The sequence below is a fragment of the Neodiprion fabricii genome, chromosome 1 (assembly GCF_021155785.1).
Source record: "Neodiprion fabricii isolate iyNeoFabr1 chromosome 1, iyNeoFabr1.1, whole genome shotgun sequence".
Lineage (NCBI taxonomy): Eukaryota > Metazoa > Arthropoda > Insecta > Hymenoptera > Diprionidae > Neodiprion > Neodiprion fabricii.
In genome coordinates, this window is record NC_060239.1 from 19709700 (window position 1) to 19735399 (window position 25700).

At 36.2% G+C, this 25700-nt stretch overlaps 2 protein-coding genes and 2 long non-coding RNA genes across 5 annotated transcripts; 2 read left to right on the forward strand and 2 right to left on the reverse strand.

Moving 5' to 3' along the window:
* Positions 1 to 4384: 4384 nt before the first annotated feature.
* On the reverse strand, positions 4385 to 21562 carry LOC124185690 (MAPK regulated corepressor interacting protein 2-like). Of its 2 annotated transcripts, none has more exons than XM_046576700.1 (4): positions 21270 to 21562; positions 18686 to 18798; positions 18465 to 18587; positions 4385 to 5762 (listed from the first exon to the last, which is right to left on the reverse strand). In XM_046576700.1, the coding sequence occupies exons 1-4, from the start codon at positions 21272 to 21274 to the stop codon at positions 5686 to 5688; spliced, it is 318 nt and encodes a 105-aa protein (XP_046432656.1). In that variant the 5' UTR covers positions 21275 to 21562; the 3' UTR covers positions 4385 to 5685. The 2 variants fall into 2 exon arrangements, with proteins under 2 accessions (XP_046432656.1, XP_046432666.1); XM_046576710.1 differs by lacking the exon at positions 21270 to 21562 and adding an exon at positions 20210 to 20296.
* LOC124185705 lies at positions 11615 to 13803 on the forward strand. The gene is made up of 2 exons (XR_006871445.1): positions 11615 to 11686; positions 11802 to 13803. It is a non-coding gene; the product is annotated as an uncharacterized LOC124185705 (long non-coding RNA).
* Positions 21563 to 21821: 259 nt separating the features above from the next.
* LOC124185664 (putative nuclease HARBI1) lies at positions 21822 to 23386 on the forward strand. Its single transcript, XM_046576636.1, has 4 exons — positions 21822 to 22066; positions 22144 to 22284; positions 22503 to 22770; positions 22865 to 23386. The coding sequence occupies exons 1-4, from the start codon at positions 21870 to 21872 to the stop codon at positions 23384 to 23386; spliced, it is 1128 nt and encodes a 375-aa protein (XP_046432592.1). The 5' UTR covers positions 21822 to 21869.
* A 1215-nt stretch (positions 23387 to 24601) lies between these two features.
* Positions 24602 to 25406, reverse strand: LOC124185713. Its single transcript, XR_006871448.1, has 4 exons — positions 25363 to 25406; positions 24966 to 25033; positions 24773 to 24816; positions 24602 to 24684 (listed from the first exon to the last, which is right to left on the reverse strand). It is a non-coding gene; the product is annotated as an uncharacterized LOC124185713 (long non-coding RNA).
* Positions 25407 to 25700: the final 294 nt, after the last annotated feature.

The following is a 25700-nucleotide window of genomic DNA, read 5'->3' on the forward strand; positions in this document are numbered from 1 at the left end:
GTCCACCGTTTGTTGATGTATGCGTAAAAATAGTCCCGACGGCCCCGTGCACCATATAGCAGGAGAGACCCACCGTCGAAAGAGCTGCCTTTCGATGCAGGAAATCTAAATGACGCTTACAGCCTAAGTTTGTTGCAAAAGATGTCAAGCGAAAACCACTGTCGAGATAACCTGGATCGTGATTATTATATGTTTATGCACAAATTAATCAAAGAGACGAAAGAGACGTGGAAAGGAACACACATAAAGGGTTATGTTCAGCAGTGGTCAGTAGAAACGTTCTGTATCGTTCTCTTCACTGAGAGACAGTTGCGGGTACTACTGAACTTAGAATCGGGGACGGTGTGTTCTCATCTCGATGCCACGGGCTCACTCACCATTTCGCCACCCAACGTAACAAGAAAAATATTCTATTATTCTTTAATCCTGCCCGGGAATGGGATCGCTGGTCAATTTCCTGTGGCAGAATTCATTTCTAGTGTCCACAATAGTTTAAACATAGGCCACTTCCTAAGGATGGTGGCCTTATCGTTGAAGATGTTGAGCACCCGATCACCGGCCATCGATAAAGTAGAGACAGATTTCAGCTTGGCACTCATGAATTCGGTTATGGACGGTTTCAACGGCATTTCACTCGTCGAGTACATGAACCGCTCATGTACTGATATGACTGAGAAAACAAATTTGATTTCCTCACTCACGGTTCTGCATATTTGTTCCTCGCACAAGCTGCATACGGTACTGAAAAAGTGCAAAAAGATTTGCCACACGAAGGCTCAGTATCGCGTAGCAGGAATGGCAATGACGAAATTGATCCACAGTAACGATTTGGACTCTGCTCGAAAGATATTTATTTGTATCGTCAAAGTTTTTGGTTTCGAGACGATGTTGCGAGATTTTAAGGAGAGCATCGATTTTCTTTTCGAGGAATCAGAGATCGAGGAAATTTGCGTCACAAAGGAGGAAAAGAAGGACGCATAGATCATGCTACCGGACGATAATCTCGAATATGCCGAAGTAACATCGAGTAAATCGCCCTTCTTCCGATTTTTCGACAGGATTTATCAATCTGTGATTGACGAGAAAGAGGAACTATGCACATCCGAGGAGAACGACGTGTACTGTCAGGAATTCCTTGACTACCTGCTTAAGTACATTTTGTCGTACTACTCGTTTTTCTCTGCCGCACATTTGAAGAATTTCGGAATAACTCGTGATTCTAACGCATCAGTTGAGAGTTGGTACAGGACGTTTAAAAATCTCTGGCTCAAAGGCAAACGATTGACCGTTCCGAGACTCGTTCAAAAAATGAAATTAATTTTAGATGGTCGGATACGGGAGAGATCGTTTACCACGAGAACGAGCCGACAAAAACGAGAGAAGAATCGAGGACGTTCTGCGCTGGCTTACAAAGAGCCGAGCGAGCAATGGTTCGATAGAAATTAAACAAAAAAAAGAACACCATCGTTTTTCAAAGGCCCTAAAACGGTTAAAAAACTAATCGTGCAGAGTCCTAGCTGTGATGAGAAGCCATCAGATGTTGTAACGAGTGAGCAATTTTCAGATTCGTCGATCGTATTGGACAATACAGCAACCCGGCTTGTTTCACGAGAAATGCGCTCGATCCATATCGCCGAAATTTTAGTCTCCTGATGACGAAGAGTATACCAAACAAGAGAATATATTTTGTGACGATACTGGTCAAACGCATGCAGAAATTCGGAATCTCTGCGTGGAACAAATCGCCGAATCTGGAGATTTCCTCTCAAATAATATCTCGTGGCCTCTCGGTTTGCCAGATCTCAAGCAAAAAATTTCGGGATTTAAATTGGTTGAGCAGAATTTTCGGAAGCTTGACTGTGATGAGTGGTTCGATGATGACATCATGAACACGTTTTTCGCAACGATAACGAGCGAGGCACGAGATAGGGGTGCATCGATATTGTCTTTCGACATTTTTTGTACCCAGCGAATAATTTTGACGGGCAAAATGAGCCGCGGATTTCAGAGGTGGGTGGAGAGGACTTCTGTCCTTGACTACGAGGTTTGGCTATTGCCCGTGATCAATAATGATCATTGGACGCTCCTTATCGTCAATTTTCGAGTAAACCTCTTTTTATACCTTGAATCTCCCCATGGCCGTCCACCACAAGTGCTGCTCAATGGTTACATTTCGGTAATCGACCAAGAAATGAGAGCATACGGAAAACTGACCGACTGGAACAATTGGCGGTTGTACTGCCCACATGATATTCCGAACCAGTACGTAACCAGTGATGGACGAAGAATTGCGACTGGAGATTGTGAAGTACATGTATGCACGTGGGGGTACGTGATATGTGACGGTTGGTCGACTCCATTTTCCAACGACGATATGCCATCTATCAGAAAAAGTATCGCACGATATATAATGAGAGCCAAGGAGACGACCGATTTTCAGGAGAGGCAATCGGAATATACGGGCTATCTAGTCGATAGTGATGATGCGATTCAATCGAGGTATCGTCGTGTGAGCTTCCCAATAAAAACCCGAATGTTGCTTCGACCACCGACCACATATTCTAGCACGCTAGAATACTGCGCCCAAATTTCCGCGTAATAAACGTAGAGCTTTGGCGTCTGGTGCAATCGAGGAAACAGGCATAGGGTTTGTTGACTGAATGGGGACTGAAAGAAAAATCATCACATAATGCATAATATCTATAAAAGTTACCAAACAAGTTTAAAAAATACCAAAAAAAAAAACATAAAAACGAAAAACATATATCAAATTACAAAAAAAAACCATAAAAACGAAAAGAAAAATATAAAAACACAAACAAAAAATGGAGCCGGAACTCCGACACGTCCACGTCGTCTGCTCCGGGTAATGCAAAGAGCGGTAGAACACTAGTTGCATGACCGTAACCAATTATCCAAGGTAAAGAGTGAATTGAATACACTGAAAGAAATTTTATTGCAATATTTGCTTTTACCCGTACACAAAAGTACAATAAAATATAGCATTTTAGGGACAATCGCGGTTCAGTCATGAAATGTCAATAATAAGTAACGAAATGCATAACATTATAACAATGTTTCAAAGATCATATAGTAATTCTTGCTTGTCAAGATAATATTAATATATATATATATATACCAATAGTATAATGTCCTATTATTCTAGGAATGTTTATGATTGTACCTCGTTTGTCCCTAAAATGCTATGCGGAAAACCAAAAATAGCAAAAAAATTTCTTTCATTGTATAAATTTTGAACAAATCGCTCGTTGCTATCGTCAATTAGGAAATAAAATAACATAAAAAGCTTAAAAAATTAATAACAATTGCGGGAGGGCGCGTCTCACGACGTTTACTCGCTTAATCGATGGTCCAAGGTAAAGAGTGAATTGAGTATGAATTTTAAAAAAAATCGCTCTTTGCTAACGTCATGATACCATAAAACAACATTTATTAAGCTTAAAAAATTAATAACAATTACGGGAGGGCGCGTCTCACGGTGATTACTCGCTTAATCAATTGTCCAAGGTAAAGAATGAAGTCAGTATGAATTTAAAAAAAAATCGCTCTTTGCTAACGTCAATGATACCATAAAACAACATTTATTAAGCTTAAAAAATTAACAACAATTACGGGAGGGCGCGTCTCACAACGATTACTCGCTTCATCGATTGTCCGAGGTCAAGAATGAATTGAGTATAAATTTTAAAAAATTTGCTCGTAGTTATGACCTTTACGATTCGAGGTATGCGCGGGGTGGTCGAGGACTGTCCCGGCCCTGGCCGGGGGACACTTCGCTGCTAGCGCCCGCTGCTAGTTTCAGTTAGTTCGTGGGAGAAGTTGTTTTGATTGATGAAAATCTGACATTATTCATAACATCAGGGTGTCTATGCACTGTTTCAACTCCTTAATAAAAATATAATGAAAAAAAAAAAAAGAGATTGACAATACGGGGCGCTAAGCAATCGATTTACAAAGTAACCTTCGGTAGATTTAGAAACTTCTGCTGATGAATACAACTGAATTCCATGTAATGATCAAATTCAGTGAAAATAACCAGACAAACGACGTACTTTATGCGAAATGGCCTACAATGTACGTAATAAAAACTCTTGATCATTGAATTAAAATTTGAAAAACATTGGAACAAAAATATAAAAATTTTAAATGGTGGTCAGCTCGTTGGAATGTCAATGAAGTCAATGATATAACGATGGTGATAATGATGTATTATTTAAGTAATAATAATTATATTCGTGATAATAACAAAGATGGTGATAAAAATTATACACAATAACAAAAGTGGTAATAATCCATAGAATACGTGACTGTAGTTACAATTACTCGCTATAAAAAGGCTTATAATAAAGTCATCAAACTGATACAACTTTTTAAAATCTTTTTACTGTAAATAAAGAACATTTTACTGCGATACAATTACGATTGTATGTCAATCGGAACGAGTCGTTGGACATCGTCTATTCTACTCATCGGTATAGATATGAAATATTCAATCTGTAAAAGTTAAATATTAGGACTGGAAACGTACCAAGAGAATAAAAATTCTTGGGCAGTGATTCATTTCACAATTCATACAGTCCGGGTGAAACGAGGCACGCTCAAAAAATTCATTAGGCTTTGTAGCAAATAATATAGGAATGTCACCAACTTAAACATCTCTCAGTTTTCCAGATAAGACATTTTAAATTTGTGTAACGTTTATCTACAACGTGCACTAAAGATAGTGATTTTAAAACCTAACGGCGCAATATATCCCCTAAATGTATGAACTGATCGTAATCTTGAACTATCTTCAACATTTTGGGAACATCTAGATATCATTTAAAAACACTACTCTGGCATAAATCCTGTTTTGCATATTAACGAATGGCATGATTTATTCTGATTTTGATTTTTACGAATATGGCTTTTACCGCTTTAATCATGATGCAACGTAAGTTGAGTGTCAAAAATTGATGAGAGGATATTAAAATTTTTCATATTTTAATACTTAGTGAGTTACATCAAAATGTGTCAACATGCTAAATGGTGAATTTCCTATACTTCTATAACGCCAATTAGTTACATTTACTGGTTCAAATTCTTTTAGAGGTTTGCAAGAACCCTCTGTCCATGCAAGACACGTCTTGTTTTTATTGCATGATGCTCATTTGCAATTCTTGCCCATACTGAAAATTCAGACTTTTCTTCAACTGACCTTATGCGACTGCCTGTTTTCATCGTAGTAATAAAAGATTTATTAGGAATTTACAGTCACTCGTCAAGTCACTTCCATATTTAATATACATATTCGTTCTTTTGCAAACCTCACCTTCTTGCACTTGCTTTTCGATTGTAACTAGTTACATATCGAATATCTTGCTTGAAAAGATAAAGGGGAGGCAATAGTACGACATCTCTTTCATGTCACTATATAAACTAAGCGAGCGATAATTACAAAATTTAATTGTAATCTTATTGCTTGAACCGAGTTACGAACGCAAGATATTACATATCCAAGTATGCGTCGCAACTCTAGTTTATGTAAACAATCACAACAAGCATTGTAAATTCAAAGAATCGCCACCCCATGATAATTATTCAAACTATTTGTTCAATTTGGGTTTATCTTTTCTGTTTCTTATGCTTGTGAGAAAAGGTCCGATGATCGCGCGGGGCTTGACACTAGGAGGTCGCGTTCCTAGTGATGCTCTGGACGACACGTTGACCCCACCAGGCTTCCAAGTTGAACGGCTCAAAATCTGTATAAACGTATATGTTATGGATTGTTTGTCGAACATGCATTAAATTTTAGAAGCGTACACTAAAGCCAGATACGTAACACCGCTAAAATTCTAGGAAAAACGCGGTGCTTTGTTTTGCAAGCTGCAGCTATTAACAATATAGAGATATGCCTGCGAAGAGTCCATATAATTATTTTATATTAGTCGACGTTTTACAAGATGTATGTGCAGTTCATGACAAGCATTGTCAAACTTTCTAAATTCCATAAATTGTGAAAATATTGTTCCAGGTTAGGAAGCCATGCAGTTTATAACAATAGCGGGATAAGAATACGTGCATAGAGTTGTATCCCAAAATCAAAACATGTTCACAGTATAGCATTATCAAGAACAAAAGACATTGGCTACTTTGACATCGAATCATGAAAGGAAATATTGAAAATTTTATTTTCATGCAAGATGTCGCATGAAACTTGTATAAATGTAGTCGAAATGAAGTCACATGAAATTCAACATATTCATACTTAAATTCTTTGACTTTTCACAAAGTAGAAAGATCCTAAACTTTCATAATGAGAGGGCATTCAGATATTACGTAATGCATAAGGACGCCTGAGATAGCCAAAAATATCATTAAATAATAATAATAATATCTAAAAAATTTGAGATAACTATTCAAGTAAAAGCAGTTTTTTCCCAATGACCATCGGCTGTTTGCAATGAAAATTGTAGTTAGAGTGAAAACAAGCTCTGTTATCTCTGTACTTTGTTAATCCGATAATTAGTCACTCAGTTTTTCGAATGAAGTACTGTCAAACGCCAATTTTGTAAGGGTTGAATGCCTAAAAACTGAGTAGTGACTTCAGGAACATTTTGTTTACTTGTTGAAAATGACATTACCTATTTGAATCCAAAGATTCTTGATCGGCTATCCGATGACTAAATTTAGGCCTGAGCTGTTTAGACATTATTTAATTTGAATCTGGTTTTCTTGTTACACATTTTACATCAGCTCGACGCAACAAAGTAAAAATTTAACATGTTAAATGAAGTTTCCTACAAATATGTATAATTTACTTTAAAAAAAGTAGCTAACAACTTCGTGGTCGGTGCAATATTGCTGACATCTGGTTACATATGCGATTTATTTAAACATCTGATGTTTCTGAAAACTTATTTTCCGCAAGATGTTTTAATCGGTAGATTTGAAGATAAAAAGTGTTTCATTTTAGAAATGATAGAATCTTATTGACTTTTTCTTCACACGTTCACAATCTGAAATAAAATTATCGAGCCCAAAAAATTAAAACAGTTTTGGAAAAATGAAAAATATGAGAAGAACGAGAATTTGCCGACTTCAGGAAATTCTTTTTTTTTAAAAAAAGCCTACACTATGTAAGAAAATCGTATGGCATAAACTTCATATTCTACTATACATATGTGTTATATTATCATGTGTCGAAAATTTATTCAATTGACTACAAATGTACAGCGGCACTTATACAGGGAACTTCTGTTCAAACCACTCCGTCCAAGCCACGCGGTGACCGTCAGCGCCACCCATGAACAAGTTTTCGTTTGCAGCATTTGTCCGCTACGCTTGGCTCAGATAAAAATTGTGCATTTTGGCAGATCCTCGATTGGGGAATAGCCACTGGGAAAAAGAAGAAGAAGAAAGTTGTGCATGTGTTGGTGCCAGTGTTCACCGCGTAGCTCGAACCGGGCGGTTTCAAAAGACATTTCCTGTATTGGATTATTTGCCAGAATAAGCACTGGTTATCTTCATTAAACTCGAAATATAATATCGAACCTAATATACCAGCATGATTATTCATATTGTTGCTTACGTTTACCACTATTTCTTAAGATTCATCCGAAGCATATTACGACCACTGTTTAAACTATTCAACCAGGAGATTATACGAAACTTACAGCCTCTACCGATAGATATACATATAGCTTCGATTACTATCAATGATAGGATACATCTTCAGTCCATGTCAGAAGGTTGTTGTTAGATAAGGTAATGGAATATGAATACGGATGAATCGACCGCCGTATTTTGTTCAGAAATAGATTTTGCAGATACGGATGAAACAAATACAGATTCCTGCAGAAACATGACAGAATAATAATACTAATGGGAAATATAATAACGATATCTAGAATAATATACCGTACGCTGTGATATTACTATCAAAGTGTTTCATTATGGGGCATGCATTCAGTGCATGGATCGCAAGATAAACAAAACTTGTAAGTGTTTATGACGTCACGAAATGTGAAAATGCACGCCAGTTCAGTGGTGCCTTAACATCTTGAAAATTGAAGCGTCCCCTTTAAAACACTTTCTTCAAATTCGTGCTTTTGTTACAATTATTTTCAATCGAGACATATTGAACACTGACAGGAACGCGCGATTGCACCACCACATATAGATTGTACCGTAGGATAGAAACTATATGTAAGTGTGCGCCGATGTTCGGCGTGTATACATTTATATTTACCCTGCAGTAGTTAAAGATCAGGACACGACGGTTCGTCGCTTCCACGGAATTTTATAACTCCAAACCCTCTTTCCTGGTGCGTATCGCGTAATATAAGTTATCAAGGTGTATACATAACCTTGAAATTTTCAAAAAATCGATTTCCGGATTATTTTATTTTCTTATGCCTCGAGTACTATCTTCATTTTGTAAAAAAGATTTGATGAAATTTTCAAAAATTGACCGCGTCGTGACCATTTTAGTGGAACAGATCGGAACGTCCGGGTTTGTTGCGGCTCTTGCGCCCCGCAGTGTTCTGCAACCATCACAGTATTTTACCTAAGTGCAATATGAATTTGCCCTACCAGGTATTCTCACAGGTAAATTTTTGGAACATGAATTTGTAATACCACAATTCCTACAGGTAAACCTTGGAGTACTAATTTGTCTTAGTAGGTTTTCTCACAGATAAATTTTTACAGTTGCCTACCCCAATAAAACAAAACCGACGTTTGTTAGCATTATTTGGTTACTCGCATTCAGTGCTACAGTACAGATTCACGTACGACACGTTAGAACGCAACAAAAATTATGAAGCGAACGCATTCTGGACGCAAAGGTATTAAAGCTTTCCTTGGACGTCCTAGTCCCAATAAAAAAACAAAACAGGATCCACCAGTTCGATGGATATCAGAGAGCGATGATCCGATCACGAGTACTACAATTAAAAAATTATTTTTAAAAGTCTATTGGACGTAAAGTATCGCATCGTGAATTTTCGCAGTCTTTTCTGCTATTAGGATTGTAAAATGTAAGTCGAGTAACGGAAAGTTAAAATTTACAGTAGTGAATATTACTGGGCTCGGTTTTCAATTACCGATTTCGTGTGACAAGTGAGCCTACCAAAGTTGTGGCAAACACCAAAATCGATGAAGTTCAGCAAGCCTACGACCTGAATTAACGAATAGGTTTTTCTTTTCGATTACTTGGAATTAGTTTGAATGAAATTGAACAATTTTTGAAGTGCCAAGAAATCGATGGATAGCGCATAGAGATGACAACATTGTACGGAGATAATATCGAGGGAATCATCGATCAGCCCAAAAGAAAGCAGAGGACATACTGTTACTGAGGGATTGTTATCTGGCACGGGAATCGCAGATTGAAGATATGAAAAATAATTGTAATTTTATCTCAAACCAGTAGTCCATACATCAAGGCGCTTTCTTACAGTTCAATTGATTCAATGACAATTACCATGAAGCAATGCATTTTACAGAAAAAAATTTCTAATGGAAGATGTTCTTTTTTGAATTGACAGTAAAAAAGTTTTCATACATTCTTCTGCTAGCTCTATTAATAATGGGGATATAATCAATGAAAGTTTATCTCACTATTTGTGACTTGTCGCTCCATTCATTTCACTTATCGTTCAATCTCTCTATCATTAAAAGTTCGATATTAATATCGCCATTGCTAATGGAACAAGCAGAAAAATGAAGGAAACCTTTCCTTTTGTAAATCAAAAAAGATGCATCTTTAATTTAAAACTTTGATTGACAAAAAAACAATTTCAGAGCAAAATAAATATCATATTGGTATTCCCCATATCCAAAATTACAAAGAACCATGAAAAATATTGAGCAGACCCCAAAATGTATATAAAAAATGTGGATTTTGTGTGTTTACTTTTTTTGCGATTATCTAGAAACTATATTTTACGATCTGGCAGGCGTGATATCTCAAGATCTATTTTTCCGATTTACTTCCAATTGGGAGTGGACATAGTTTTTATAACATATTCTACTGATTCCCTCGAATGATTTTTTGAAATGTTCTTCTGTTCGTTAATTAAAATTATCGAACTTATAAAAAAAAATAGTGCAATTTCCCACAAAATATCCGATGATCTGTAGCTTTATCATTGTGTTGAAAGTAGATTTTACATTTCTTATTTTAGGGGATTCCAGTCGCCAAAATTGTGTACGTCAACGAGACGTGCGGTAATCCTAATACCTAAGGATAAAAACTTGAAAATTGGCTTGTTTTCCGAACACCAAGGTTTCGCATACCCTTTAAGGCACGAAGCATTAAAGAGGAGCACAATCTCTGACTACGAATATGGTACCTTTTTTCATTTAGCATCCAGGTGGGATTCCGATCGCTCCAGACCCTCCGCATCCGGCATAACGGCCATGTTGAAGACAATTTGCAAATGGCGGTTTCCGCGTTGGCGTTAGAGGCACGGAGCCACAGAGCATTGTAAGTATATATTTTCCGTCACGCACCTACGTCACAGTCCAATTGTAGTAGATGATTTTCAGTAAATTTCTGATTGCATGGACCATTATGTTCAAATTGGTTGGTTTTATACATAAATCGCGTAAACTTCATTTCCAGGTTTGTATTTCCCGCCTACTACGGATACTGAGGGTCTGGGCCGATCACAGCGCTACCGCCCGGCAGATTTTTTTGGAACCACTTTCGATTCGATACCCAACCAAGATTGTGCTTCTCTTTAATGCTCCGTGCTTTAAGGTTAGAGAATTGCACAGAGCGCCTTCGAAACTTTCGACCAACCATGTTCCACCCATAGGCTTATAGAGATAGACTGCGCCATCCGTGCACCAGGTTGAAGCCCTAATTAGAAAGAGAAAGTGACAGCGGGAGTCCGACCTGTCTGTTCCACGATCGAAAAAGTGGGACCGTCACCATATGACCGTCACAAGATGGCTGCAAAAATGACTGGTTTATGTCCAATTGACCAAAATGGCCGCGGCTAACGTGTGAGTCGTAATTGTGAATTCTAACCTATCTCACCTACAACCTACATATCTTGTGTCGTTTGCTTCAGCAAGGTAAGAAAAATCTTAAGAAATGCAAATAATATTATAGTTTAATTTTTAAGATATTATAAAATCTATGACTCTGTAACCGTATGTAAGTTTGTGGCCTGTTTACCCAAACTTATCCATGAAAAACAACAAACACGCTGAACGGGTTACGGAAAGGATAACCAAGAGTGACCATCGCGGAATCATCGCGTCGGGAGAGAGGGGAGTGATTGACAGGCGCTCGAGACATCCACTAGCGTCATAGTGAATGCTCTGTAAAATATATTGTAAATTATATTGTAAATTATTCTTTTCATCATTGTTAACTAAGCCTACAATCCCGATCGTCAAAACCGACATTGTTGTTGATTTAGGTGACTATAAGTGTTATAATTATTTTTGTTATTATTTATGTAATTATTTGTGATTGGTGTTAATATAATGTTTTAGTATCGTTTCTACATCAACCCAAGTCGTTGAGACTCAGGAATTATTATTTCCGCAACCCTTTTAAGTTATAAGAGTCACGCTTATATTTTTTTTTTTTATGGAATAACAGAGTCGTTGATTGCAAATTGGATACAGGAATCGCGTACTGTATTTCAAGGCAACAGAAACAGAGGTTAGAAATTACACGCTACTCTATGATATTATGATACATACACGGTGAACCGGAGATTAGGAAATTCCATATGTTTATATTTAAATTATATGTAATATCTTTTGTGACGTTTTAGGTTATCATCCCGATCATACGTCTCAAAAAACTGATTCAGAAGACTTTCATTGCCGGAGGACTTGTGCCAAATAAAAAACTGCAAGTTTTCAATTGCCGCTACTGTGGTAAAAACTACGCATATCACGTCACAAGGATGGCACAGCATCTGAAACGTTCGTATGTGAGCTGCCCTTTGTCAGTAAAGAATGTTTTGAAAAATAAGAATTCACCGAATTCGAAAAAGAAACGGAAGAAAAGACGCAAGTCACAGAGTTCTTCCAGCAGCAAAAAGAATTCGTCAATCACGAATTGCAGCTCGGAGTCTAACGCTGATGTTAAATCCGTAACAAACATCAGCGATAAACTGAAATTTCGTGTAAATTTGGTACTCGTGCATCTAGTACTTCTGATTTCTGAGAGGAAGCATCAGTGTTTCGAGGAAAAAATGAACTAATAACGTCACACATGGCTAAATTCTGTGATAGAATGTCAAAACTCGAACAGGGACGCCTTAATGAACTTTTCGCTGCGACTATATATACTTCAGCAACTGCTCTCAATATAACCCAAAGTGTATTTTGGCAGGACTTCTTCAGAGCTTTGCGTCCATCCTATAAGTTGCCGTCAAGGTATGAAATTTCGAATACTTTATTGACTGCATCGTACGATAGAGTAAAACGAGATGTTGACGAAAAAGTTCAGATTGCTGATTCTGTTGGATTGAAATACGACGGGTGGTCCAATATACGTAATGAAGGAATAATCAACTTCATCGTTACGACTCCTGGTATAGTATTTTTTAGCGATTGCGACAACAACTAATGCTCAGACTGCGGAATATATTGCTAAACAAATTAGCGAAGTCATTGATGTTATCGGACCATAAAAGTTACTTGGAGTTTGTACTGATAACGCAGCCACGATGAAATGTGCCTGGAGAATATTGCAGGGCCAGTATCAGGAGCACAATATCACTTTCTACAGTTGCGTCACTCACATTTTAGATCTCTTAATCAAAGATACGATGTCTCAACCGTCAATTGACAAACTCGCGACGGATGGAACAGCAATCGTCAAAGAAATTAAAGATAAACACATACTATCAGCCACATTTGCCGAGATTCAACAGCAAGACCAAAACAATATCTCAACAACTCTTAAGCTTCCGGTCAAGACAAGACTTGGGTCTCTGCTTTTCTGTGTGGAAAGTTTTCTAGAAAATAAGCATAATCTGCAAGCTTTAGCAATTTCTCAAAATGCGGATCGCCATTTCAATGCTTTGACAAAAAATATTATCTTGGGAGAGCAGTTTTGATTCGTGACGTTCAAGACTTTGCGTTTGCTCAAACCCGTGGAAAAATGGATCACAACGTTGGAAGGAGACAATCCTAAAATAAGCCTAGTCCCCGAAGCTTTCTACGAGCTGAGGAATCACTTCGCTAAGGAGCTTAAAGAATCTTCTCTACGCGTACTGACAGATGTCGAGACAAAAGAAATGTTTTCTTTATTCGACAAACGATGAAGCATGGTGATCAATCGAGTTGACTTTGCTGCGAATATTCTCGACCCAGTCTTGAAAGGTCAACATTTAAGCGACAATGATTCGGTGGATGGGATTGCCCTCATCTTCGAGTTAGCAAATAAATTCGGATTGGATCAAAATAAACTTCATCCAGAATTGACTGAATTCACAACGAATACGGGAATTTTGAGTCAAGAGTACATACGAAGAGCTATTTCTATAACTTCGGCACAAAAGTGCTGGAAGGCCATGTGCGACACTACAAAGCTCAGTAAAATTGCTAGTAGAAACCTATTCTCGACTTGCCAGCTACATCAGCTGGTGCGGAACGGTCCTTTAGCACCTTTGGGTGAATTCATTCTTCTAAAAGAAAAAGACTTTCGACTGAACGAGCCGCGATGATAACTTATATCGCCCACAATTTAAAACTTTTATATCCGAGACGTAAAAAAAAAGAACAAAAAAATGAGGAAGACATTGTATCAGCCACTGAGAAACAGTTTTCTTCTGATGACAAACTTGACACACACGAGGGAGAAGACTCAATGATTCGACCTAGTCAAGAAAAACGGGTTTGCTGTCAAAAAATAGGAGAGTTCTAAACTTAATTGATTGAACATTGACTAGATATATCTATGGCTAGCAAAGATGGTATTATTTCAGATTCTATAAAAATAAGAATATGTTCACAGATATATTGAAGCATTGTCATAAAAAAATATTTATAAGCGAGTATAAAATAAAAAAACGTGCCGTGCGCGAAAAAAATGTTACGTGAAAAACAGTTGACTGGCTGTTAATTAAATATATATGATGAGAATTTATGGTTTTGTTATACATTGTATGATTATAAAACGGAGCAAATGTGTAAAATTTTATGATACATAAAAATGCTGTACTACAAAATCATTTTAATAATATATAAAGATTAATAAATAATGATATTTTAAATCTCAACTAAAAGTATTTTGGCAATATTTTCACTTCCAGTATGACGTAATGACATTTTTCGGCTTCTATATACCGCTATATGAAATCCATCATCAAAACTGCGCTCAAAAAAAAATTCTTTACAAAGTTTACGACCAATTCGTGACCGAAAAAAAATGACCGTCATTTTGCAACTAGAGAGGGGTTTTCATCATTTGACGGTCTTTTGTATCCGTCAATTGAAGTATAATAAAATGACGGTCATTTAGAAAAAATAGCTGAGAAAAAATGATGTCAAACGACCATCATTTTTACGTCATTTGACCTATGTTGGAAATGACCGTCATTTTGCATCACTAGGTATAAGCTAATTGTAAGTATTCCCCCCGCAAGTCACGGATTAGAGTGAGACATCAGTCTCCCGGTGTTGCTTTCTCTTTCTAATTAGGGCTTCAGCTCGGTGCACGGACCGGACTGTCTATCTCTGTAAGACTATGGTTCCACCACGGTCTTCTACACAGGTCTGGGCACTCCGTCTCTAAAACCGTGCTCTGAAAATGTGGCACATGGCGCTAGTGAGGAGAAGGCTTTTATATATCCTTCTTTGTTGCACACCCTGCACACCGCGGTCTTCGAGATTGCAGCGCCTGCAATATGATTACGCCGCGTTCTATGGAAAAGGATAGGGACAGCCCTCAGGCCTGTGTAGAAGCCGTTTGTCCCACATATAATCTATAGAATTGGAGCACTACTTCATAGCTGGGTATTATCTAATTGTAAGTTTGAAGTCGTTCGCCATTTTTTTTTTTTAGATAAAAAGCGAAAACGGAAGAAAAAATTTCAAATGATGAAAACTAAAGGAGGGTTATTTAAAGAAATTGAGAAATAAAACGGAAATAGATTCTTGCCACCTTCTCGCAGTTGTTCTTCTGAGTTTGGTAAAGAGCGAGACGAGTAAAGAAAATTTTTCATCAATCTACAGCTTATCTCTAACTCTAATTAAGGGATCGTCTCAGTGTGAAATTTTCAAAAAATTGTTTTTTTTTTTTGCATTATCGTATAGTATACACTGTTCTAAACATTCTCTCAAATTTTTAAATCGAAATTCAAATTATTACGGTCGCTACAGCGTTTCTTGTAGAAAGGGAACGGTTTTTCTACCTACGCGTGTACTAAGGTGCTTAGGTTCTATAACCTTGCAGAATAAACTGTCCAAGCATTTCAGTTCGTTTTTGACATCCACCACGGATAGACGTACGAGAGAAACCCCCAAGAAAAAAATCAAGACCTGGCATCGCCGATTGATCGTAAGTAATCGATTTATATAAACTTTTCCAACTTCAATCTTTAAACGCGTTTTTCTCAGAATGGTGTTTTTCAAAACGGTTTCCACTCTCAAAGGAAGAGTTTTAAAGATATCGAGTTCCAATTTCGGGAGAACATTTTAAACGTCATTCTTTATCGCGCTATGGAAGCTTTTTTTTTTTTTTTGAAAACTTCCTATTTTTTTTTACGAAAAACTGTCGAAAAAAGGGCCTTATTCGACACTTTTTGTTCAAACCGCCGCCATTTTTTCAAATTTGAAAAAAACAAAAAACCCCTCCATAGCGCGATAGCGACTTTCCTACAGATCAATAATCTTTTTGAAATTTTTTTTTCAGATCAAAATTGCGGCCGTCATCGTGGAAACCGTGCAGCACCTTTTTTTTTCACGTGAAATTACAACAATTTATACAACAATGATGCACTCAATAAATAAACTTTAAAAAAATCATTTTGTATTCTTCATAAACGTATTTATTTATAAAAAAAAACCGGACCGATTAGTTTATTTGAACATTAAAAAAAAAAATTCGCGAAAATCAGTGATTTTTCGGAAGGTCACACCGAGACGATCCCTTAAAAAGGAACAAAAAGCTGTTGCGATATTCCACGCTGCTTTCGTTATTTTAGTTTTTGATTCAAGATTAAAGTCCAGCATTGATCCAATTTTAAATTTTGCAATCGATATCTCTGGATCCAGCGATTCATCAAAAATTGTGTTTCCTTTTTTGTTTCTGTTTATTCACATCTGTAACAATTTTTATCTCCTAAACGATGAACTTTGGCAATAACTACCATAAAACCTTCTATTGAGTAATTGATGAGAGGATTTTGAAACTGTGCTTAAAATATAAGCTTCCCTTAGAAATTTCAAAGTTGAGCTTGTGTGACCTTGGAACCTTCAACTGAGGTCTATCGAGTTCTATGAATTCACGTATTTTTCGACACCCTACCATTTTCGTAAGAAATATTTGTTGTGAAATTCTCTATTTTCGGCTAGTTCGGTAATTCTACAAGGTAGCGAATGCAAGGCGTGTTTTTCACTCTTAAAACTCCACCATTGCTGTTGTGAAAAAATACAAAATAAGACGAAAAAATTTTTGCCTGCTCTATAATGTCAAGTTTCAACAAAATTGGCGAGTTATATTAGGGGCTGTTACTTGTAAGTTCCCCATTAAGTACAGATGATTTTTCTAATAATTAGTCCTACAATAAAAATATGTACTAAAAATGTATCAAAAATGTGGTATATATTTTAAATATCGAAATTCATCCCCCGGTTAGGGATTTAGGGGTTGAGATAAAAAGTTGGAATTAGAATCCGAATAGGATTTTGTTTTAGGATATAGTTTGACCGTGCCATAAAAATTCTTCTCATATTGGTGGTAAAATTCTGGTAAAATTTATGCACATACTGTTTTATGTTAGATAGTTTTATATTATAACAGTATTAGCTCAACGATGAACTAAAAACCATTAAATAGGATTTTTTTTGTGATCTGAGCATTCAAATTAAATAAAAAACTGTAAAGCTTATTTTTTTGTAAACCTTTCTCTGTACATTCACGAAAATTTTCAGATTTTTATGTTGATTTTTGTATTATAAAAGGTAATCTGTTATTAAGGTTTGTATATTCGATTAATCCACTATTGGTCGACGAGAAAATTCATAATATTTGTCTACTTTATTATCAAAAATATGTGGCCAACATGCTTAACACACTTACATTAAATAATAATAATGTGATTATGGCCATCAATATTTCATTTTTGTTTTACCCAGCATTCGCCTCAAAACCAACAAAAATTTTGGAAGTCACAAACAATTCCAACTTCTGAATGGTTCTTACTAGTTCACTGTTGGTCGGATGTGAATACTTCTTTTGGTACATATAAAACAGCACACTTATACATTTTATCAAAATTTTTATGAGAGTGCATCAATTTTTTTTCTGGAGATTAATATCTCCGAATCCCGTGGATTCAGTTCAGGAGGTACCTGCAAAATACCTAAGGTGGTGCCCTGGTCGATTTCGACATTGACGTATACATCTCCAAATATCTAATTCCGCGTATCTCAAACGTAAAATCAAAGTGTTAGTGACTTTCGCAAATTGGGGCTATTTACAATCCGACAACAATTTTCAAGTATTATCTTATAGTTTTACGTTTGTAAAGTGTGAAAACTACAATGAATGACTGATCCTTTGCATCAGCCAAGTCACAGCGTAATGGGATTGGCATGCAACGCTTTCAGTTAATTATAATAATGTTCGGTAAAAGAAGAAATAGATTTAGATTTCCTATAATGTAATGAGTGGGATGGTAACAAATATAGCGTAATAATATTTTTTCAACAATGCTGATCAATGTCGATTGTTGTAATATTGAAAGTGGATAAAGCAATAAGCAGTACAGGAGATAATTAGCAGGCACATATTAAACAGCGTTTAAGATCTTTCTACACAATATTAGTGAATCATTAAATCAGACAAATATAATGAATGAAGCACAATAACGACATGTGAAGCACAAGATTGCTAATTTTGCCACTAACTTCCATTAAGGAAAATCAACGGCATTGGGCAATTTGTGATGAAAAAATTGAAGCAAAATACGTAAATGGTAGTTTGTGCATCAAAGAGGTAAAGCACGTCTACTAACGCCGAGTGTACGTTTGCAATATGAGTCATAGACGAGGATGTACAAGCCAAAGACAAATATTGCAAATACACGAGGAGTAAAGAGACTTTACCTTCATGGTGCGCACGGTACTTTATGCAATAAAAGTATGGTTTATAAGTTTTTTATACTGGTACAGGAATAATTCCTGCAAGTATGGAACACAAGAGAAAAAGATGGTAAAACCATACTAGCGCAACATAAAGTACTATGATAACTGAATACCTTTCAGCTGGGGGTTAGGCTCTCTTTCTTGATAATAGGTTACTGATGCTCCGTTTCTATAATTCGTAGAATTATTAAGCTGTTGGTGGCACATGTCGAGTTCTTTGGATACCAGATTCCATGCTGGATAAGACAAAGGAATGGAGATCAATTACATAGATCGGTGCCGATATAGGTGAAACATTATTTAGAGTAATAATAGCTCAACTGTTCATAGTTACATTCACAGATGTATGCTATCAGATCATCGTGCTGAGTTGGTGGTTCTTGCTGTAGCCTAGCCGGAATGGGAGATGGTCGTTTCCCATTCATCGCTGTCATTTGAGATCTTCCGCTGGAATTGAAAGATCATAAGCTCAATATGATTCTAAAGTCTGTGACAATTGTAGTTTTGGAAAATTTGGAATTAAAGTTATGAGATTGATGTTAGTAACATTGACCCTAACAAAATATTGAATTTTAGTAGCCTCAGAATGACCGTAGGAGTTGACCCTGCAAAATATAAGTTTATATATTATGCTACATTAGGGCTCACCACATTTAAGACAATCCTAAAACTGCAAAATAATAATTTTTCATGAAATTGCATTATTAATTATGCAGCGTTATAAGCTTTAACTTGAATGAATTTTTTTCTTTAACCTGACAGGTTGTGGAAATCTTTGCAACTGTAAAAATAGAACACCAGATGTATTTGTGAATATTATGGAGTAATAATGCATCTCAGACTTTATAAAGACCGATCTAAGGACATTTCGAAATGTGGCTGAAACTAGCATCGAGCAGTAGCAGCCAAGAGGCTCTGGGCCATGGCCGAAACAGGGCTAGAGCACCTTGTGCATACATTTAATTGGCGGGGTCGATAGCAGAGTCGAATTTTCTTTCATCTGGTACGATATTACTTATTGACAGCGGAGACTTCAATAAACAAGTAACTGCCGTGAGACTGGGTCTCCCTCATTTGTTATTAATTATCAAAGTTCGAGTCGTTTTTTTGATACTGCAGTCGATAGCAAAGACCAATTTCCTCAAACTAGCTCGAGATTACTCATTAGCTGTCGATTGTACTATTAAAAAAACGAAAATTATCAATGTTTGATAATTAATGACAAATGGGGGAGACCGGATCTCACGGCTGTTACTTGTTTATTGGATTCTTCATGGTGAATAAGTAATATTGTGCAAGTTGAAAGAAAATCGGACTATGTTATCGACCTCACTGATCTGATGTACACACGGGGTGCTCGAGCCGTTTTGCAAGCGCTCGCTGCTAGTTTCAGCCACATCATCACGAATTAAGAAAAGCGTAGCATCAGTACAAAATTCTTTAACTTATCCAGCCTTTCTTGAAATAGAATTTAAATATCTTCGGAACTATTGTTTGGAAAAAGAAGACGTGAATAAGAATTATTGTTTAATTGGTTTGTCTGATGTTAATCGCATTAATGTAGTGTTTGCTATTTGAATCAGGGCAGCATCCAACAACTCGAGTCTACTTGATGGAAGAGTTAAATTTCAAAGCTTCGAGAAAACTTTATATTTGGAAATTCATGTTTGCCTAAAAACTCACGTCCTTTAAATTTTGAATGAAATTGTAAAACGGTAATAAAGCAAAATATATTTTATTTTACAAACTAAACTTCGTCAAAGCCATGTTGAAAAGTACAAAAACGGGATTTCTTTTCAATGTTTAGTTAAATTAATGTTATTCACTTCAACCTCTTTCTCTCTTATTATTTATTCACCTATTTCTGTTCACTAGTATTTTTATGATTGACCTTCATTTGTTTTCAACGCTGGGTCTTCCGATGCATATCACACGATATTGGACACTTCTTGAAAAAAGCAATTTCGAAGGTAAAAAAATTAAAAGTAAAAGACAATCATTATAAAAATTTGAAAAATAATTGCAAAGATAAAACTCAAATAAAAATGCCATACAAGATTTCTGCATCTACAAAAATGAATGTTGGAAAGCTGTAACTATGGAATGATTATTCTGTGAACAAAGTTTTTCGGGGCTTATTGTTTCTTACTCGATTAACTACTACCAGTTTTTTTCTTTTCTTTGAATAGCAATGCAAAGTATAAAAAATGAATTTTGATAAATTATCTTTCTTCCTGAAATACTAACTTGGTTGAAAACTGAATATGCATGGGCACTAAAAATAAAATATACCACCACTGGGTGATCAAATAACAAGCAAAATAAAGTTCAGTAAAACTTTATCCTCATAATGCTCGTTTTGAAGCTACAGCTTGCTTTCATTTATTTTTGCATATGCAAATATCTTGCAAGTCAATAAATACAATGAAACTGTCCTGCTGCTCTTTCGTCCACATTGATTACCATTAACGCATATGCATGAATTATCCATTCGCATATGGTATTTCCGTGACTCGTAATATTTGAACATTTTTTGCCTAATGGTACTAGCCGTACGTTACAAGCCTGTGAGCACGTGCGCTAGGTTGCTTAAAGTATATAATCGAACGAAAACCTGTAGTGGCGAATGTGTCAAAAAACACACACATGATCGAGAGACATAAAATGCACGCTGGCGGGGTGTATGTGATATGTCACACGGCAATATGGCCGTAATCGCTTATGACATTTAACCTATCAAGTATCTATGTTCGTAATATGCATTGATAACTTGAAATGATGAGAAACTAAAGTTTGAAAGACACAAATTTTCAAAACACAGATGGATTGATTACTAGAGAAGAAGTTATCAAATTTAAATCACATATAACTGAGTAAAACATGGGTAGTAAGTGAAATTGTATGTAGAATGAATGTACCTCATTTTCAGCAGGGTAAATGTGTCACAAATAGATTTGCCACTTTTCACTGTATTCTAAGAGATGATTGTTGAATATAAACAGTAGATTTCTACAATATTTTTACGTTAATGTAACTGGACTCCGTCAGTTAAGACCCGGATAGAAAAATTCTTTCTTAAAGTATTAACGTAGTAAAGTACTCGATTAGTTACGTTTATTTGACAGAACGAGCTCGTTGAAACGCAATTGTCAACAACCCTGGTCCCTAGAAATAGGGCTCAGGCACGATGTAAGAATAATTGGTGAGTCGCGGCAGCGTCTTTCCGTGCAACGCGCAGCCATTTTCGATGAAGTTTTCCAAAAATTCCACCAGTTGTCACTGCGACAGACGTACTGAAAATGGTGGCAAATTTCAAGTTGTTCTCTCATCTATTATAATTCAGATGTTTTTTTTCTGCTGGTTTGTTGGTCGTTTCTTGATAAATGGTAGACCATTTCTAAAAAATAAAAAATTTCTACTCATCTTGCTCCAATATATTGACGATACGATTGCTGTTATTCTACGGATAACGAGTTACAGAATCGCCGTACTGTGGGGGTTGTGCGTTAATAGTTCGCATGGATTCGCGTGAATTTATAGTTGCGTTTTCGACGAAACGAATGAGAGATAATGACTCGGAAAGTTCATCAAGTTCTGATGACATGTGGGATGCTGCTTTGAGTGTGAGAGGAAAGCGACAAATACGTCCACGCATTATAGGTTATAATAATGCGGTCGCTTGTTACACAGATCACGAGTTTAAAAGTCATTTCAGGTAATTTTATTTAAAATTGTAATTATTAATTTGCACAAATAATTTTAGTATACAAACTAATTAACTAATGTTTGCAGAATGTCAAGAGCTACGTTTAAATACCTCCATGGAATGATGCAAAAAGATTTACTAAGACAGGTAAAGGGTTGTCCTTGTATTCCTTCTCAAACACAGCTAATGATAGCTCTTTGGAAGATGGCCACTGCGGATTCATATAGGTAGCGATTCGTTTTAAGCATGAAATCAGATTTATACCTTACTTAGAGACTACTGATATGATTTTAACATAGAGAATTACGCTGTGATCTTGGTTAAAACCGGATTACAAGTGTTCTGTCTTTTTTTTTTTAATTGTTGAAGCACATTGTGGATAGAAGTTTGTATCAATTGGATCATTCATGTTTCCACCTTTACTTTTCCAATAAACTCGTTGCAGATCCATTTGTGACCGATTTAATGTTGGTCGGGCAACTGCTGTCAGAGCTGTACGAAGAGTCACTCGTGCATTATTCAAACGAGCTCCTCTGTTTATAAAATGGCCCACTGGAGATAATGCTGCCGCAGTTATGCGAGGATTTGAAGAAAGTAGTAGTTTTCCCAAAGTTATCGGTGCTATTGATGGAACCCACATTCGTATAAACGCTCCAAAAGAAGACCAGAGGGATTATGTAAACAGAAAAGGATATCATTCCATTCATTTGCAGGTATTCATTACTATATTTCATTTGATTCCACTTTTTTGTGGTTGGTTTTATTTTAGTCTGTATGGTTTTTGTTTGTATTCATATCTTTTTCTAGTTGGTTTGCGACCACAGATGTTTGATAACACATTGTTACGCTGGACATCCTGGATCGATCCATAATCAAAGAGTATTCCGCTTATCGGAAGTATCTAAATTTTTGAATGATGACCAAAAGTTTCCATCCGACAGCCATCTTGTGGGTGATGCCACATACGAACTGCAGCAACATTTGATGACACCTTTTCGGGACAATGGGTTCCTAACTCGGGGACAGGAAAATTACAACTATCGACATTCCGCAGCCAGGATAGCCGTGGAAAAATGTATTGGCCTACTAAAAGGACGTATGAGAAGCTTATTGCATTGCTTGCCAATGACAAGAGTAGATTTGATGGCTGAGTATATTGTGGCTTGTTGTGTTATTCATAACATTTGTAAAGTAAGAAATGACGAGATAAGCGTAATTGTGTTACCTCGAAATGTCAACGAAAATCAAGAAAATTATGATGATCGTCAAGTAGCGAATCAGAACGCTCCGATTCAAAAAAGAATTAGGATTATGGAAAATCTTCCATAGCTTGTTTTTTTTCGAGTATAATCATTATTATTACTATTTGTTAATATGGAAACAGGAAAGGATTGACAGTTCACAAACCGACAAGACAATAAAAATCATGTTTGCCAAGATGTCAACGAAAATCAAGAAAATAATAACGTTCATCAATTAGAACGCTGCCATTCAGAAAAAGATCACGATAATATCGCGTAAGACTTTTATTGTTATTATGATTATTAATTGCGAATATGGAAACCTGAAATAATGGAGAGTTTTTACATCACAAACAGAATCATTGCATATATCATATGAAGAAGTAAATTGAAAGATTTCAAAAATATTTTTGATTTCATCCAATATTTTTTATTCTTATTGCATTAAAATCTTTGGTTTCAAGTTCCAACGAAAACATTGCAAATATTGGACTTTAAGTTTTATTGAAAAAAAAGTTTTCTATTTTGAATCGTATAAAGAGTTGAATGAATGATCAATATTAAATGTAAATAATATAGATTTTTTTAACTGCGTATGAAAACTTACACTATTAGACTTACTTTTTAATTCTTCAATAACACTTATATAATCTTTCTTAATACGTAAAAAACTGAACTTAATCGATAAAACTAGTTACTTCTTATCAACTAATTTAGAAAGTAACGCAAGCATTTTTTCATCCATTTCCAAGCGCTCCTTGTCGTTTCGCACGCGCTTCCTCCTCTTCCGACTTTTGCCAGAGTCTCTTTTTCAAGAGAGATGCCACGTTTTCTCTTGTCTTCCGGCTCGAGGATAAATCTGAGAAATGAAAAATGTCTACAAAATTTGGAGTAGCAACTAGTTGCATAGAAATGAAATTAATAAACATATCGGATGACACTTCGCCCTCTGATTCCTGACTTCTTTGCGAGGAGACTCCTGTCGAAGAAGGTACTGCAACCGGCGAAGCCCAGGCTTTTGATTGGAAAAAAGTGTCCATTTTCTACAAAGGAATGAGCATATCATTTAATCCAAGAATGAAAATAATTTTAGAAAACAAATATAAAAACATACAGATTTTGTTTTTCCTTCATATAACAACCATGTTCGTCTGTCACTGCCACTTTTGTTATTATGGTCTTTGACACTCTTGTACGTTTTTTTTAAACTCCTCATCTTGGCTGCACATCGAGGTCCAGTTATTAGTGGAATTTTGCTTCTCATAGTTTCCGCAATGTCTTCCCAAATGTTTTTTTTGGAAAACTTCCCGCTGGAAAATTTCTCCTCTCTCTCTGCGTATGTATCAAGGAGGAAGAGCACTATCTCCGTAGTCCAACGATATAATCCTAGAAGGCATATAGCATTTTCGAAATTATCGTTTGCATTAATTTATTTGGGTAATATGCTCTAGATACCACAGACTGATTGACGTACCACTCACTTGTTCTCTTGCGATTGCGAGTGACCCTCTATATTTGCTAAATCAAAAATAACGACAATGTAATAACCATTTTATTTTTGACTCTTTAATAGGCACGCCATAAAAACTTTTACAGATATTTATGCGTTTAAACCATTTGTATATATGCATATGCAAATTGTTTAAAAGATAATAGAGCTTGTGTACCACTATCAGTATTTTCAGCATCTTCCTGCTGCAATTCCACAATCGTTGCGGCCTTTTCTTGTAATGCACTATTCATTAGTGCTGTTGCAAAGTGTAAATGTGGAATAAAAAAACTCAGTTCGTTAGAAAATGTATTAGAAACGATGAAAATACATGACTGTTCATGAACACATCTATCGCAAGAAATAATTGGAATTGAATGAAACAAAATCTCAAATAATTATTTATATTGATATTTAGAAAATATGATGAGTTCCATTTTTTTCAACAAATAGAATGACGCACACAACAAAAAGTTCTATTTGAGTTTAGGATAAGAAAAACGCAATTTTTTCCCCAAACCAAAGTTATTCGATTGAAAATTATATTTTATCTTCAAAATTAAGGGGCCACTAACCATTTTCGGCACGCCTCGCACCCTCCACTAACACTTTCACTTCCACTAGAATGTCAGTTTCAGAATTGTACAAAGTTGTTTTTTTCGAATTCCCGCCACGTTTTGGTGAGAGCCCACTCTGACCCACCAATATTTTGAGGGCGATGTGGGTGCGATGTGGTCGCGAACAGTGATGTCATCTATGACGTCGAACGATCGCTCGCGACGACCACGGGCCTTAGGTGGAACGATACAGAGGGTGTTACAATCGTTGCGGGCGTTTAGTGGAACGTACCAAGATCACAAGAAGGCACGACCTATTTTGGGTATGTTCCGATATACACTGCGAGCACTGTTCA

Excerpts from the sequence above, each read along its gene's own strand:
- LOC124185690 (XM_046576700.1), bottom strand. Across the intron at positions 18,588-18,685 it reads GATAGCATACATCTGTGAAT|CATGGAATCTGGTATCCAAA; the intron begins GTAACTATGAAC and ends TGTCTTATCCAG. Across the intron at positions 5,763-18,464 it reads GCCTAACCCCCAGCTGAAAG|ATTTTGAGCCGTTCAACTTG; the intron begins GTATTCAGTTAT and ends ACGTTTATACAG.
- LOC124185664 (XM_046576636.1), top strand. The coding sequence starts at position 21,870 with ATGGATTCGCGTGAATTTATAGTTGCGTTTTCGACGAAACGAATGAGA. Across the intron at positions 22,067-22,143 it reads GAGTTTAAAAGTCATTTCAG|AATGTCAAGAGCTACGTTTA; the intron begins GTAATTTTATTT and ends TAATGTTTGCAG. Across the intron at positions 22,285-22,502 it reads GCCACTGCGGATTCATATAG|ATCCATTTGTGACCGATTTA; the intron begins GTAGCGATTCGT and ends AACTCGTTGCAG.